Genomic DNA, 17032 nt, shown 5'->3' on the forward strand with positions numbered 1-17032 from the left:
CTGAACTGCACCCTGCCCCGAACAAAAATATCAAGAAAAGTACAGCTGAGCAGAGAAGTAATGCTGGGCCACCAGCCCCCATATAAAGGGAGTTTACCACATTGACCTCATAGAGGAGACCCTAAGACAGCAAAGTGCCTCTGTTGGGAAGGTTTCTTGTGGTGGGGGTGAGCAAGCTCCCTATCCTTGACTCTCTGTCTCTGCCTATCTACATCTGATTTTTTTTTGCCCCATTTTCATTCTTCCAATCCATATTCCCATCAATTCATCTGTACATTCTTCTCTCTAAGCACAAGCCTCTCACAGTCATGCCCTATCTATCTCTTCCTGTCCTCCATATTCCTTTCTTTTCTCTCCATCTCTCTTCCCTATTCCTTGGTTTTGTCTTGTGGGTCTCACTCCTGGACCTTTCTGTTCTTCAGATTATGCCAAAGGCTTTGGTGGTCAATATGGGGTACAGAAGGACCGAGTAGACAAGGTAAGACACCCCTTTGCTCTGAGGGGATTCCTCCCTAACTATACCAAGAGTGTTGATGGAGATGGTGTTAGGGAGGGAGAACAGGAGAAAGTACTCATTACTGGCCTCCTATGTTTGTCACCTTTTGTTCAGTTAAGTGGTAGGATACCCTCTCTGCTCTGGACCGCTTTCTGCTCCTTCATTTACTCTCCTTGGCTCTGGCTTCTGGTGGCTTGGTCAGAAGTCTTGGCTTTGGGGGGAGTGGGCATACAAGAGTGAGGGAGATGCAATCCCCAAGGGCAGGTGTGGGAAGGTTGTATCACACTACCCCATGGATCTTTTACCTTTGGTTGTCTAATCTAATCAGAGTCTCCATCACACCTATCCTGGCAGCTATAAGAATGGCCTCTTTGACTGCAGCTCAGCTGGCCATACTGACCTCTCCTTCCCTGTCACCTCTCAGCGTCTCTCACTTCATCTGAGGTTGCCTGACTTTGAAGATGTGAGATTCAGGCTAAACTGCACTATACATTCTCTGTCCTGTATTCTAGTGGGGGAGACAGCATGTATACATAGGATGCATACAATATAGATGAAATGTAACCTTAGAAGGGAAGGCACTATTAGATATGAGAACTGGGAAAAGCCTCCTATGGAAAGTGTAATTTGAGCTAAATTTTGAAGAAAACTAGAGATTTTAAGAGACAGAGGTTTGGAAGCAGAGTATTCCAGGTATGGAGACAACCAGGGCAAAGACACAGAGCTAAGAGATTGAACAGTGCCAAGTGTGAGGAAAAGCAAGTAAGGCTGGTTGGTCAGATTGTTGAAATTGTAGAAGGCAGTAACATAGAATAAGCCTGGAAAGATTGGAAGGGGGCAGGTTGTGAAGCGCTTTAAATGGCATACAAAATAGTTTGGGTTTTGATCCCAAAGGTAATAGGGAGCCATTGGAGTTCATTGAGTACGGAGATGACATAGTCAGGACTATGCATTGGAAACATCATTCAGCTGTGTGGACAATGGATGGGACACTGCCTAAAATGTCCAGAACCAGATCCATGTATCTTCTAACTATGTAAATAAAGCAAGCTTCATTAAATATCTATGATTGACTGAGGTAGTTCCTGCTAGACCTTGCTAAGGTACCCTTTGGTATTGAGGTAGCTGGGGAGAGGGCAGTTTACACTCCTCAATTTTACCCAGCCATGGATCAAGCCTTCACCTAGAATTTCTCTATCACTGTCATCCCAGTGAGTTCCTCAAGGAAATCTGTTAGCACTTCCATTGACAACTATCAAGCAGAAGAAGTCAAAAGACATTTTGGACAGTGAGAAGCTCAAAGTCAGAAGAGGCAGGCCTTGCATTGAGTCAATTCTGATCAAATCAACTCAACAAATATTTATTTATTACTTACATATTCTGTGCAAAGCACATGGGATAAATGGATAAAAAAATGACAGTCTGGTATCAAGGACTTTACAAGTTACCAAGGAAAATAAGATCAACACAAATAGCTACACTGCAAGTTAGAATATAATTAAGTGCATCAACTTAAGATCAGACCAAGGGTTCCAAGAGATTTCAAGAATGAGGAATCACTTCTAGCTAGTGGGAATCAGGGAAGGCTTCATGGAGGAGATGATGTGTCAAGTGGACCCTGAGACAGAAGAAGAATATTTATAGGAAGAGAGAGGGAAGTATATTCAGGGCTTGGGAAACAGGGTATGAAAATATGTAGTGATTGCAAAGGACAGGGCAACTTTGTAAACCAAAAGTGGTACAGTTTGGTAGAAGCATAGAGTGTGTGAAAGGGAGTTGAATGAAATAAGGCTGGAAAGGAAGATAGAACCAGATGATGGGGGACCTTGGGTGGCAGATTAAGGAATTTGAGATGTGGGCTATTAGAGTACCCACAAACCACTCCATGATGATGACCTTGTAAGAACTTGAGTCTGGTGATGTGAGGGAGCATGTCCATAATAACCATCCTATACCTCCCCTATGCTTGAACCCCTCACAGTGTAATCTAATGCTTGGCAAGGAGTAGTACTAGAAGATGGGAGGTAGAGAATGTGTGTGTTTGGCAGATGATGCTTTGATTAAATCTCTCTTGTTCCTCCCCAGTCAGCAGTTGGGTTTGATTACAAAGGAGAAGTGGAGAAACACACATCTCAGAAAGGCAAGAACCCTTCACCATATGTCCCACACCTCTTCCTGCCTCAATGTGCCTTCTCCTTTCCCATCTCAGCTTTCAGAAGTCTATACCATTGATGGCTTCAGTGCATCAAGTGCCTGCACAGTGCCAGGAACTGAGCTAGGCTTTGGGGATACAAAAATAAATGGACCCATTCCTTCCCTCAAGGAGCTTACTATGCCCATGACTGTGTCCTGACTTATCTCTAGGTTTCAAAACTTTGTGGAGGGGCTGGGGAGAGAGAATGCTTAGAATGATTTGCCCACCACATGTTCAGAAGAATGGGAGGGAAAAAAGGAACAAAAGGAAAGGGCAGAATAAGAAGGGGGTGGAAAGGGTGCTTTGCACTAAATTAGAGGTGAGGCACCTGAACTCAAACTGATAGAAGAAGCCTGGGCATGCCATACCCCCTCCCTCCACACTCCCTCCTCCACTTGGACAATGCTCTGTCCCATAAGCACCCACTTAGTTCATTCTCTCCCCCATTTCCCTTGGGCCCATTCCCATTTTGCTTTCTCTGACTGAATTCTTTTCTATGCTTGAGATGTGCTGAAAAGTCTGACATGTCCCTCTCATTCAACAGATTACTCCCGGGGCTTTGGTGGTCGCTATGGGGTAGAGAAGGATAAACTGGACAAGGCAGCTGTTGGCTATGACTACAAGGGAGAGACAGAAAAACATGAGTCCCAGACAGGTGAGTTGGAGAGATTGAAAGGCCAAAAGGAACTGAAAGGAAACTAGAGCAGAATTTGGGGAGGATTGAGGGATTGGGATTGAGAGATTGAGGGGCTAAAACAAATGGGACAGACTACCTCTGCTCCTGAAGCTACCCTAGTGGGTGTCCTAAAAGCACGGGGAGAATTCCATGCTTGAAATTGTTAGAGATGGGAATGTGGAAGGAAGAATATGATGTGAGATGGTTAATAAGAATGGGTGGAGTGGGATGATTAGATGGGAGAGTAGAGGAGAAATGAGGTGGGCAAGGAAGTTGATTTAGGAGGGAGATGGAAATTAAGGGAATAATAAGAGGCAGGAATGAATATAGATGCAGCAAGGAGTGGTACTGAGGAGTGACTGAGTAATGCAGTGAGTAAGGGAACTAGAAACAGAATAATAAAGTCATATGATAAGCTGCAGAAGTCCCTCTTTCCACGTACTTCCAATCCTCCTCAGAACCAATTTTCAGGCAATTTTGGTGCCTGAAGCAAGTAGAATGAAGTAAATTTAATACAAGCACTCTCAAATCAACAGTGTACTTCATGAAATATAGATTTTTTTATTGTTTGTGTCTGAGTGCACCCCAGAGTTTAATTGTTATAGGCAAATTGTGGTAAGGGGAATCTCCTCTACTTTCATCAGTGTGTCTTTTCATCATGGTTAGTCAAGGTTCTGAAGTCTTTCAAAGTTATTTTCCTTTACAATGCTGCTGTTACTGTGTAAATTGTTTTTCAGGCTATGCTCACTTTACTCTGCATCAGTTTATATACATCTTCCCAAGTTTCTCTGAAACTATTCCTTTTGTCATTTCTCATAGTGAAATAATATGCTATCATATTAATATACCATGATTAGTTCAGCTATTTCCAGTTGATTGGGAGCCATTTTATTTCCAGTTCTTTGCTACAAAAAAGGGACTGCTATACATATTTGTGCTCATACGGGTCCTTTTCCTTTTTCTCTCGTCTCTTAAGGGTATCAGTTTAGTAATGCTATTATTGAAAAAAAGAATATCCACAGTTTAGTGACTTTGAGGCATAATTCCAAATTATATACCAGAATAACTGGGCCTATTCACAGCTCCACCAATAGTGTACCAGTGTGCCCATCTTCCCACTTCCCTTCCATCAATTCCCATTTTCACCAATCTGATAGATATGAGGTAGAATTTCAGAGTCGTTTTAATTTTCATTCAGCTAATTATTAATGATTTGACCTCTTTTTCATATGGTTGTTGACAGCTTGGACTGCTTTCTTTGAGAACTTCCTGTTTTTATCTTTTGACCATTTATCTATTGGGAATGTCTGTCACTCACATATATTTGAATCACTTCCTTACATATCTTAGGCATTAGACCTTTATCAGAGAAACTTGTGAAGATTATTTTCTCCCAGTTAACTGAAAACTCTCTCTGCCAATGCATATGGGCAGCACTGCAAATTATATTAATTTTTTTTTTTTAGTTTTTAGGCAATTGGGGTTAAGTGGTTTGCCCAGGGTCACACAGCTAGTAAGTGTCAAGTGTTTGGTCTGAGGCCTAATTTGAACTCAGGTCCTCCCAACTTCAGGGCCGGTGCTGTATCCACTGCACCACCTAGCTGCCCTTTGCAAATTATAGTCTTAAGAGAGTTGTCTTGAGTACTGAGATGTTAAATGATTTTCTCAGAGACACACTATCATTGTGTATCAGAACTAAGACTTGAACCCAGGTCTTCTTGACTACGGATGAATTCTCTACCCACTATACCATACTACCTCAGCCCCTCATGAGAATGATAGGAGTTAAGACAATTAATCTCTCATTGCCCCAGACTTATCTCTAAGACTATAAAGTTCAGACAAGTTACGGATTTGCATCAGTGAAGAGAATGATTACATGGAGAGTAGCCTGTAGTCATAAAATCAAAGGTCTAAACCACTCCTTTCTCCTCTCCCAAACCAAACAAACAAATCAAACCAAAGACAGTAAGACAAATACAATTAAGCAAGAAGGGAAATACTGGGCCACTATCCTCCTTAACAGTCCCATGAGAGAGATACTGAGAAACTGTTGCTGAGGAATGTGGGGGTAGACATGGTGGGCCAGGGTTAGGGATGTGTACCCTTTCCTATCCTTACCTCTATTCTTATCCCTTATCTCTTTCTTCCTGTCCCCATCTAACTTTTTTGGCCCCCATTTCCTTTTCTCAATCCATGTTCCAATCTCTTCACCCATGCCTTCTTCTCTCTAGTCCTAAGCCTCTGATGGTCATGCCCTATCTATCTTTTACTGTTCTCCATATTTCTCCCTCTCTCCCATCTCTGTTCCCCATTCTTTGGCTTTGTCTCTTGGGTCTGACTCCTGGACTCCTTTTTTCTGCAGATTATGCCAAAGGCTTTGGTGGTCAATATGGGGTAGAGAGGGACCGAGTAGACAAGGTAAGAGACTCCTTGTACGAAGGGGGTTTCCTCCAAACTATACCAAGAGTGATGACAGGGATAATGCTATGGAGAGGGGACAGGGGAAAGTGTTGATGATAGTACTCCTGTGTCTATCACTCTGTGCTCAGTCAAAGGGCAAGACCTCCACCTCTGGACTCCTTTCTGATCCTTCTTTTATACTTCTTGGCTCTGGGCTCTGGTGGGTTGGTCAGAAGTCCTGGTTTTGACTGGGGTTGGGGGACTGACCTTGGAGGAATAAGGGAGACAACACCCAAGGGAAGAGAGGAGAAGATTATATCACACTCACACTATGGTTTCAATCCTGTGAATATCCTTCCTGACCTCAGCTCACATGGCTGTCCTGACCTCCTCCTCCTTACCACCCACCAGTGCCTCTCACTTAATTTGAGGTTGACCCTCTTTAACGATGTGAGATTTGGAGTGTGTGTGTGTGTGTGTGTGTGTGCACGTGTGTGTGTGCGCACATGCGCGCATGCTACTCAGGAGCATCCAGCAGTCCAGAACTGCACCATACATATCCCAAAATTTGGGACATCGGTCCCCATCCCACTTTGGAACTTCATCTATCCAGGGATTTCACCTGAGAAGGTCCTAAATGTTCCAAGCTTTGGACCACACGTCTCCTGGGGCAGCTTTTATTCCCCTCCCCCTTTTCTTTCCGTAGAGTGCGGCCAGTTTTAGTGAGATGGAAGCTCCCACTTCAGCTTATAAGAAAACCACACCCACAGAGGCTGGTGAGTTTTTAGAACTAAGTTCCTCCTCCACCCCCAATCGAATATCCTTTCAACCTCTTCATTCTCTTTGCCCTGTGGATCTAGCAACTTTTCCATCCTCTGCTCACCCTTACCCTCTCATCCAGATCAGGTTAGGTAGCCCTTAGCCTCACTCCTAATTTGGAAGAGGGATTATATTTATTACTCATCATTCTAGTAGACAGAACTAAGACTAATAGGTAGAAGGTACAGAATATCCAATTTCAATTGGGCATAAGAAAGATGTTCTAATATCATTGTTCAAAAATGAAATAAGGAGTTCTCTATCACTGCAAGTCTTCAAGTAGAGGCAGGTACTATTTAGTTTTTAATCTTTGTATGATAATATTTAATAATTTTAATTTTAATAAAATTAAATCATTTTAACTTAAATAAAATAGCTTTAAATAAATCTTATAATGTTAAATAATTTATATGACTATATAACTATTATAATATTTATATTATGTATGATATTATTATATGTATATTATATTGTACAATGTTGTACTTACATTTTATTATATGATGATATTTAGTATTTAATCTTTGTATAATAATAGTAATAACAGCACTTTAAGTTTTGCAAAGAGTTTTACAAATGTTGTCTGATTTTATCCTCCCAACAACCAGGAGGTAGATGATATTATTAGCCCCATTTTACAGAGAAGGAAACTGAGGTGGACAGAATTAAATGACTTTTCTAAAGTCACAGTGTCTGAGCTAGATTTGAGCTCAAGTCTTCCTGACTCCAAGTTCCTGAATTTTATGCACTGTACCACCTAGCTATCTTGTGCATACTAGCCATTTTATAAATATTTAATTTATATTTCATTTGTAAATGTTTAATTTTTATAAATGTTAAATTGAATTGAATTAAATTGAAGGATACTATAGAACTGATTCCTATTTGGGTTAGGAAGGTTAGCCTAGAAGTACATTCTCAGATTTTATTGTTATCACCTCGCTGCCTCTGGGTTCTTCTCACTGGGCTAGCCAGATCAAGGATATCAAAAGAGGCTTGCAGGAGGAGGTGAGAGCTGGAGACAATGGGACCCACGAAGAGTGAACTGTAAGGGATGGGGATTTGATTGGCAAGATAAAGACGAAATTGTAGCCTAGGAGGGCACCAGGGAGGGATGCTGATTTGAAGAGTGTGGACAATGAGGGATAGGAGTTTTAGGGTGACTGAGAAAAGAGATTTGGGGGAGAGAAGAATGAGGTGTGGGCAAGAAAAATTTGGATGGATCTTTCAGGTTTGCAGAGACATAGGAAGGGGTGCAGGTTTAGGGCAAGTTGTGGCTCTAAGGAGATGGTCTTGAGGTCCACACCTTCACATTCCCCTTTCGAAACCACTCCAGGTTTGCAGACCCCTCTTCGTCCTTTCTGTTTTATCATATCTCATGGATCACCACCCTTTGATATGGCATGCCCCATTACCACCTTCGTTCAACCCTAATGCCATTTCCCTTGTGGATAGCTTCCAGTGGGGCCCGTGGACTGAAGGCAAAATTTGAATCCATGGCAGAAGAGAACAGGAAGCGGGCAGAAGAGAAACCCCCAGAACGAAAGGTGGTGTCAAAGAAGCCTGTAGTGCCTACTCTGGTTCCCAAGAAAACCCCCTTGGAGGTAAGCTTCCCTCGCATCTAGATCACCTTACCCAAGGCATACTGGAACAAAATATTTGTTATTGTTTAATCGTTTTTCAGTTGTGTCTGACTTTTTGTGACCCCTTTTGGAGTTTTCTTGGCAAAGATTCCCGAGTGGTTTGCCATTTCCTTCTCCAGATCCTTTTACATATTAGGAAACTGAGGCAAACAGAGTTAAGTGACTTGCCCAGGGTCACACATCTGGTAAATGTCTGAGGCCAGAGTTTAACCCTGGTCTTCCTGACTCCAGGTCTGGCACTCTATCCACTACACCTATTATTTGCAAGGCATAGGTGAATAGAGAAGGTTCCTGCCCTCAAAGAGCTTTTAGTTTAGTTGGGGAGATAATAGCTAGAATTTATGTAATACTTTGGGATTTGCCAAGTGCTGTATCTACATTATTTTATTTGATTCTCACAACAGCTCTGGGAGGTAGATACTATTATTTTCTCCATTTAACAGTTGAGGAAATTGGGGCAAACTGAGCTTAAGTGATTTGGGGTTATAAAGAGAAGAAGTGTCTGAGGCGGGATTTGAATTTAAGTCTTTCTGACTCCAAGTTCATCACTCTTTAGATCCATTAAAAGTTAAATAACAATTGAAGGTATAAATGACAGTACAGTAATAATAATAACAACAGCTAACATTTATATGGTACCTATCATGTGTTTGGCACTATGCTAACCTCTTTACAATTATTATCTCATCTGATTCTCATAACAATCCTGGAAGTTAGGTGCTGTTATTATTCCCATTTTACAGATGAATAAACTGAGGCAAACAGAAGTTAAGTGACTTGTCCAGGGTCACATAACTAGTAAGTGTCTGAAGCTGGATTTGAACTCAGGAGAACTCCTGGCAGATAGCAATAGAAGAAGCTGTTCACAATTAATTGTGTCATAGGATCATAAATGTTGAGCTAGATGAGACCTCAGAAACTAACTAGTCTGATCTTCTCATTTTACAAATGACCAAAAAAAAAAAACCAAAACCCAACAACAATAAGGCACCGGAAAGTTAGGTGGCTTGTTTAAAGGCACGTGGGTAGTAAATATGAAAGTAGGATTTGAACCCAGCACGTGAGTCAGTACTCTTTCTGTTGTACTGCTTGTCACATTCTCCATCTATTAAATACCATTTAAGTTCCCAAATCACTGGGGGCTGGGGTCATCAGGGAAGACAGGATTTGAGCTGGGTCTTGAAGAATGGGTAAGATTTAGAAAAGGGGACAGAAAAGAGGAAGAGGGCATTCCAGGTGAGGAGATGGGCCAAAAAGCTCAAGGCATGAATTTGATGGGAGAGGAAGTAAACTAGAATAATGCTCTGTCCTCCTCAGGATAGGTCTCAGGTAGAGAGCTGCCCGCCATCCAAGACAGCACCCACAGCAACACACAAAGAGCTTCCTCCAGTGCCGACCCTGCCCTCAAAGAGGGCTCCCCCAGAGGTGAGTGGAATCTTTTTTATTGGTAGCATTAGCAGCTCTTTCCCTTGGCACAATTGTTTATAATCCCTGATTTCATCTCCAGAGGCTGAGTAAATTTCCCCTTTCCCTCCCCATCCCACTGCTCTAACTATGCTCTAGGTGGATATACACATAGTTGGGAATGAGGGGTTGGACCAGCTTGTTAAAGGGTCAAGGATGGATTTGATTAGCAGGAAAAGACAATCGCAGGATTATGGGGAGAAATGGTGGAGCAGGGAGTGGAATTTATCCTGATCTCTGAGGTGAAAGAGAGGAGCTTTCTGTGCTTTCCTCTTCTCTCAGGACAATGAGTGGCCAGATAACGAGGAGCCCCCAGCTCTGCCCCCCAGGACTCCTGATAGGTTCCAGACCCTGGAGGAGCCAGTCTATCAAACACCGCCAGAGCCAGAGCCAGAGGCCACACACGAGCTGGAGCCTGAGAATGACTATGAGGTTGTGATGGAGTTGGAAAAACCAGACCTGGGTGGAGGCGAAGAGAATGACTATGAGGATGTCGCACAACAGGGTGAAGAAGATGCAGAAGGTGACTACGAGGATGTCCTGGAGCCTTCCCATTCGGCTGGTGAGTTTGGGAGCCTGAGATTTCTACCTCCACAGCACCTCTCACATCTGACCCCTTCCTTGCACTGACACAGCTACCACTTCTGTTCAGGCACTCCTTACCTCTCACCTCAGTAATTACAACAGCCTCCTAATGGGTCTCCTGGCCTCTAATCGCTCACCTGTCCAGTCTATCCCACATGCTACTGTCAAAATTATTTTTCTTAAGTGCCAGTTTGACCATATGACTCCCCTACTTCATCAGCTCCAGTGGTCTCCTATTGCTTCTAGGATAAACTCCTCCCTTTAGCTTTTACAGTTCTATATAACCTGGCCCCAACCTGTATTTCCAGCCTCATTGGACATTATTCCTCTCTCTCACTCTGTGATCCAGGCAAACTGACCTCTTCATTTCTCACTCAGAACATCTCTAGTCTTTGCATTGGCTGTCCCACAAACCTGATGCATTTCCCCTTACTGCTTTAGAGAATCCCTCTCTTCTTTGAGATGTAGATAGCGTAGGCATCATCTTCCGTTGGAAGCCTTTCTTCATCCGGGGGTTTGCTCTTGTTAAATTTTGGGTATAAGCATTCACACCTTAGAAATCAGCAAACACTACAAATCAGAATTTGACTGATATTGTTTTGTTGGTTGTCTAGACTTAAGAAAATGCTAATATATAGATTAAACTTAAAACTGTGTCATGCATAGACCCCTGCCCTAAGAACTGGTTGTTACACATTTAGTAGCACATCACTGCCTGACCTCCTCAACCAGTAGCACACTCCCTTACCCTCCCTCCCAGACTACTTTGCATTTAACTCTTTTGTATATATCTGTACTTATCAGCATTATATTTATGTTCTCTCTCTCTCTCTTTCTCTTTCTCAATATATAAATATATTTGTTGTCTTCCCCATTAGAATGTAAGTCATTGGAAGTATGGTTTGTTTCGTTCTTTGTCCTCTCATCCCCAGTGCCCAATACATAGCAAGTACTTAATAAATACTTGTTGATTAGTTAGGAACTGTGTGGGAAGTCCAGTTACCAGTTCTTCCTCAACCTTTCTTCTCCAAAGCCATCCCTCTTCCCTGACAAGCATTGATATTGCCCTATTTGTTTCCCTTATTGTGTAGGAACTGCTGGCATTGGAACTAAGTCTGGATCAACAGGGATCTCAGCCATTGCCCTGTATGATTACCAAGGAGGTAGGTCACTTTTGGGGATGAACTGCCCTGGGGTTGGAGCCTATGAGCAACTATATGGTACCTGAGATTAACTTTCCCAAGGTGTGGATTGGGGGAGAAGGCCAGACTCATTTTCCTTGTGGAGTAGGTTGGGGAGAACAGAGGGAAAGGGAAAGTCCCCTTCTTAATTGGGACTGAGGATTCTTTCAATTTCTTCCACAGAGGGCAGCGATGAGATATCCTTTGACCCAGATGACACCATCACTGACATCGAGATGATAGATGAGGGCTGGTGGCGGGGACGTTGCCACGGTCATTTTGGCCTCTTCCCAGCAAATTACGTCCAGCTTCTTCAGTGACCTTCCCTGCCATTAAACTACAATCTTTTCAATCATTCATTTGCCCCCTAGACCCTTTTCCTTTGCCTCACCCTGGTCCCACCAGGAACTTCTACCCCTGCCTTGTGCTCTGCCTTGCACTATCAAATTAACAAGCATTTATTAAGTGCCTATACTATGTGCCAGGTACTGTGCTAGGTACTGAGAATACAGAGGAAGAAGTGAAACTCCCTCAAGGGGTTTACATTCTATCGGAGAGAGGAGGGGAGTCAGAATATATATATGTATATATATATATATATATATGTTTATATATATATATGTATATATATATGTTTATATATATATATATGTATACACACACACACACATATATATGTATGTAGTTATATACAAGATGGGTAATAGATACAAGGTGATTTTTGTGGGGGAGCACGTCCTTTGGGAGGAGGGCAGGGAAATAAGAAATCAGCCTTCTCTAATTCTTAGGCCACTGAGTAGATGAAGCAGATACAGAAACATCATTTAATATTGCCTTGCTTCCCACCTCTTCCCCCAGCTGCAGGCTGCCTCTTCTTTCCCAGGGACTCCTTTAGCCCAATCCCAAGACTTAGTGACTCCCTGCCCCAAACTCAGGGCTCCTTGCTCATGGGGTCATGAGATGGCAATTGCTAATGTGTCCCTTCCCTTCCCTTCCATGGTTTTCTAACTGAACCTGATGCTTGGAATTGGAAATAAAGTGGCTCTGTGGTTTTTTTGTTGATCTGTTTGTTCTTTGTGCTGAGATAATTGACCTCCCAAGAACCTCAGCTCTGCTTCAGTGCCACAGCCGCCATCTCCAGGGGACTTTCTTGGCACGGGGTCAGAAGTCAGAAAGCATGAGTTTTAGTTTTAGTTCTTTTGCTTACTAGTTATATCTATGGCCCGGAGCAAATAACCTTTGTTATTGTTCAGTCATGTCTGACTCTTCATGACCCCGTTTGGGGTTTTCTTGGCAGAGACACTCGAGTGGTTTGTCATTTCCTTCTCCAGCTCATTTTACAGATGAGGAAACTGAGGCCCACAGGGTGAAATGACTTGTCCAGGGTCACACAGCTAGGAAGTATCTGAGGTCAGATTTGAACTCAGCAGGATGAGTCTTCTTAACTCCTGACCCTGCACTCTATCCACTGTCCCACTTAGCTGCCCAGTTTCCTTATACATAGAATAAAATGGGACTGTACTTTTTAGTACTTTTAGTACTTAAAAAAAGTACTTTTTAGCTCTGAGCTCTGATAATCTATGGTCCTGTGTTTATTATAGCCTCATCCAAAACTGCTCCATGCCGGCCCCACCCCCTTGCATCTTTGCATTACAGAAAGAAGTTACTAGTTATTAGAAGCTGTGCTTATGTCTTAGTCTGCTATTTAAACTCTGACCAGAGCCAATCTTCCTGAGGTAATGGACTGTAGGGGTGGGGGGATGAGAGACCATGTGGGGAAGTTTCTTGGGGGAGGGACGTGGCAAAGGATGCCGTATACACGGAAGCTATTATGTCCCTTTCTCTTGTCTCTAATTTCATTGATTCTCTAATGTGTGTGTGAGTAAAAAAAGAGCGGGAAGGAAAGAGAGAGCGAAGGGGGATGGGGGGTAGGAGGAAGAAGGGGAAAAGTAAAAGCCACACGACCCATGTACCTCCATCCGTTTTTCAGTCATTCCAGTTGTGTCTGACTCTTCATGACCCCATTTGGAGTCTTGTTGGTGTCAGCCAGATAGAACTGGCCTCTAACCTGTGGATGGCTAGAGCCTGACCCAGCAGGTCAGAGACAAGAGAGTCAGGAATCAGACAGAAGTTTAATTTCAAAGTTGGGGAAACAGCTTGCAAGCAAAGACACGTGTGCCAGAACCCCACCCCTAATGGCTGGAGAGAACCTGCTTTAGTATGGAGAAGTCTCAATACTTACACCAGACCTTCACAACTTGGCAGTAGGCAGGGACCAAAATTAAAACAGGCTAAATTTCTTCCAGCCCCAGATAGGTTTTTAGTGGCTCACTTTGCAAGTAAAGGTATAATTAATGATTAAACTATTTTGCAAATAAACCATATTTTTTAAAAAGGGAAATTTCAAATTAATATCAATTAATTACACTTATTACTTAAGATTTTTATTTATCGTGAAATCACATTAATGTTAAAAAAATTACTTTGCTAAGCAGTACAAGTTTTAATACATTTTTCAGGTTTTCTTACTGTTTACATTTAGTTAAAGGAACGTATTATACTTCTTGTCAGCAATCAGCTTATCATCAGCTACTCTTCATTACACAGTCATATGGGACAAACTTATGTCCTCAAAAAACACTTTTTTTAATCGGGACATAATCCAGAAACTGCAATCAGCAAACACTTCTTTACGAGGTCACCTTCAGTAAAAGACTTGCCAGCAGCAGCAATTTGTTTGGAAATCTGAAAACTAACCTTAGTAGCTGCCTCATTTTCTGAGTTTACTTTCTTGGAAAACCATTGTTCCCCACTGAAATTTTTCAACAATTTGAATGCTTTAATTTGTTTTTCCTTGGTGTCCAATTTGCTTAAGTCAGGATGTTTTGATTTGAATTGGCAGTGTTCTCCTTCAGAAAGGCTATTACTTTGAGCAAAGAAGGCACAATATTTTGTCTCTCATGTAAGTAAACAAGTATCTATTTGTCCACTCCAGATTAAATGCTCTATGTTCTGGTTTGATCTTCCATTTCTTTTTATCACCCATTTTACAAAATCACCCCAAAAAATCTCCATGTGAGCAACTGCTGACATACAAAGAAATACTGCACTGAGTGTCTGACCTTGGAGAGAGCGCCAGACACTCATATAACTTGGAAGGTGGCCATGCAGCTAGGGAGGAGAAGAAACCCTTGCTTTGTTGCCGCTCATTGTATAGCAGGCGTCAGCTGCGTTGGCATGTGGCTGCTCTCACTTTGTTCCTGTTCAACACTAGTAATGACTGAAAACAAGTGAAAAGATACGGCTTTCGCACCTCTCAGACTAGAGACACACTGACGATGCTTGGTTGCTGCAGGTCACATGACAAACAGGAGAGAATGCGCAATGGCAGCCCACCCTCCAAGTTACATGAGGGGCACAATAGTGACTGGTGGAAGGCAGGTTAAGTGGGACACGGACAAAGCACTCGTTACATCTTTACTTTCTTTTGCATTCTCTCCATTTTTTGCAGGCCACCTGAAATCCTTTGGCGGGCCACAAGCAGCCTGTGGACCATATGTTGTGCAGGCCTGAGTTATACCAATGGCCGCACAGTGATCTGTAGCCCTGAGAGTGAGGGGTAACAGCAACAATGTGACAAGTTTGATTCAGAGCAGGGCTTCACGACCAGAAATAATTCTGGGATTTTGCTGTGGCTGAGATTATCCAGAGAGTGAGTGCAAAGGATTGTTGTTATACCAAGCTCAGGGCACAGCTAGCTTGCTGGGGCCTTAGCTCTGGAAAACAGGGTGTCTCCTAATATCTTGACACTGGCAAACATACTGGAGTAGTTTGCCATTTCCTTCTCCGGCTCATTTTATAGATGAGGAAACTGAGGCAAACATGGTAAAGTGACTTGCCCAGGGTCACACATCTACTAAGTGTCTGAGGCCCAACTTGAACTCAGGTCTTCTTGATTCCAGGCTGGCCACCTGGCTACCCTGTGCCTCCACTTACCACTGTGAAAAACCCTCAAGTGGAATTAAGAAGAAGAGCTCCATTTTTGGTGAAATAGCAGTAGCTGTCTTCTAGTATCTGTGTGCTGAAGACTCTGTACTATTCAGAACTAGGACAAATAGGTGGGAGTTGCAGGGTTGCAAATCTCAACTCAATGTCAAGAATGACTTTCTAATAACTAGAGCTGTCCATAAATGTAATGGGCATAGTGAGGCACTCCTCAAGGAGGCTGGATGACCAGCTGCCAGGGATGTGGGCATGATTCCTTCACGCACTGGGTGAGAGGTTGGGTAACTGATCCCTAAAGTCCCTTTCAGTGCTAAGATTCCAAGATCACTGAGGAACACATCGTGTCAGAACTGAAAGGGTTCTTAGAGATTGTGTAGTTCAACCTTTTCTTTTACATGTACCCTGTGGTCCTGAGAAAGTTAGCTATCCTCTCTGGACCTCAGTTTCCTTGTTTATAAAAGGAAAAGACTAGGTAAACTCTAAGAGACAATTCCAGCTCTGATACCCTATGGTTCTGTGTTTACTGTGCCCCAGAGCTGTCTTTACATGAATTGGATTTAATTTGGGGGAGTTTCTATCAAATGACTTTTTAGCTCATGTCTCTAGCCAGGCAGTCTCAGAATCTAGCTCATGGCTATATAGATAAGATAAAAGAGCCTTTAGCACCACCTGCCATGCTCCATTGCTTCTATGCAAGCACTCAGGCTAACTTTATTTATAATATGGGACAGCCTTTAATTCACCCCACATAGGATGCAAAACATAAGTGACATAACATTTTGGGGGGAGGGGGAACGACTTAATGTTGGCCAAACTGAAAGTAAAGAGATTTTTTTTAGTATGCCAAGGAATCTGCTGTCATTGATAGCCATTCAAATTCCTGGGGTACAGATTTGTACCTTAAAGGCCCTCTTAGAGTGAGCAGCCAATCTGCAGTATTCCATGGCAACTTAGGTTAGAAAAGTAAAGTACTTCACAGAAGAGAGAGGAGGATTAGTTAAGGCAGAAAAGGGGAGTTTTTGGAATTCAAATAGAAACATTTTTTATCAGAATAACAAAACACTCTCTGTTTGAGGGAAGTATAAAAGGAGAAGAGAACAAATACTTTCACAATTGCAAAAGTCATCCTTTTAGACAAAATGGCAGTCTCTTATCCAAGGAGAGAGAATAATTGTTACAGCAGTGAATGAGGTAGGTGACACTATCTACTTAATTATGTCCTTGCATAGGGGTTGGGGACTTTCTACTATTAGGCCCCCAGGTGGTTAGGAGATTGCTGCATTGTTAGACCAGGAAGATGTGAAATGATTGTAGCTCCTCTCTGCCCCAATCACCCTAGTACCTATGCCCACAGTCAAAATAACTCTTCTTTACTCTTCCTGTTTTCCCCAGTGATACATGGTCCTCCAGACTTTTTCACTATTCTGTGGTTGAAGCTTTTCCAAAAAGGATGTTCATCCATGTCAGAAACAAAAGGAAAGTTGGACATGTGAGTTTTTTTCCTTTCTTTCTTTCTTTCTCTTTCTTTCTTTCTTTCTTTCTTTCTTTCTTTCTTTCTTTCTTTCT

General features: G+C 42.5%; 1 protein-coding gene across 2 annotated transcripts in view; it reads left to right on the top strand.

Annotated features, from left to right (window-relative positions):
- The window catches only part of HCLS1 (hematopoietic cell-specific Lyn substrate 1), a 44183-nt gene extending 32367 nt beyond the window's left edge, over window positions 1-11816 (top strand). For both annotated transcript variants that reach the window (XM_027845277.1, XM_027845276.1), the window contains 10 exons: window positions 423-478; window positions 2582-2636; window positions 3235-3345; window positions 5732-5787; window positions 6476-6545; window positions 8044-8192; window positions 9549-9656; window positions 9978-10257; window positions 11372-11443; window positions 11645-11816. In XM_027845277.1, the coding sequence (XP_027701078.1) occupies window positions 423-478; window positions 2582-2636; window positions 3235-3345; window positions 5732-5787; window positions 6476-6545; window positions 8044-8192; window positions 9549-9656; window positions 9978-10257; window positions 11372-11443; window positions 11645-11781 (1094 nt within the window). In that variant the 3' untranslated portion in view covers window positions 11782-11816. The remainder of the gene's footprint in view (window positions 1-422; window positions 479-2581; window positions 2637-3234; window positions 3346-5731; window positions 5788-6475; window positions 6546-8043; window positions 8193-9548; window positions 9657-9977; window positions 10258-11371; window positions 11444-11644) is intronic.
- Window positions 11817-17032: the final 5216 nt, after the last annotated feature.

This window comes from Vombatus ursinus, unplaced genomic scaffold (assembly GCF_900497805.2).
Source record: "Vombatus ursinus unplaced genomic scaffold, bare-nosed wombat genome assembly UNPS02014959.1, whole genome shotgun sequence".
In the NCBI taxonomy this organism is placed as follows: domain Eukaryota; kingdom Metazoa; phylum Chordata; class Mammalia; order Diprotodontia; family Vombatidae; genus Vombatus; species Vombatus ursinus.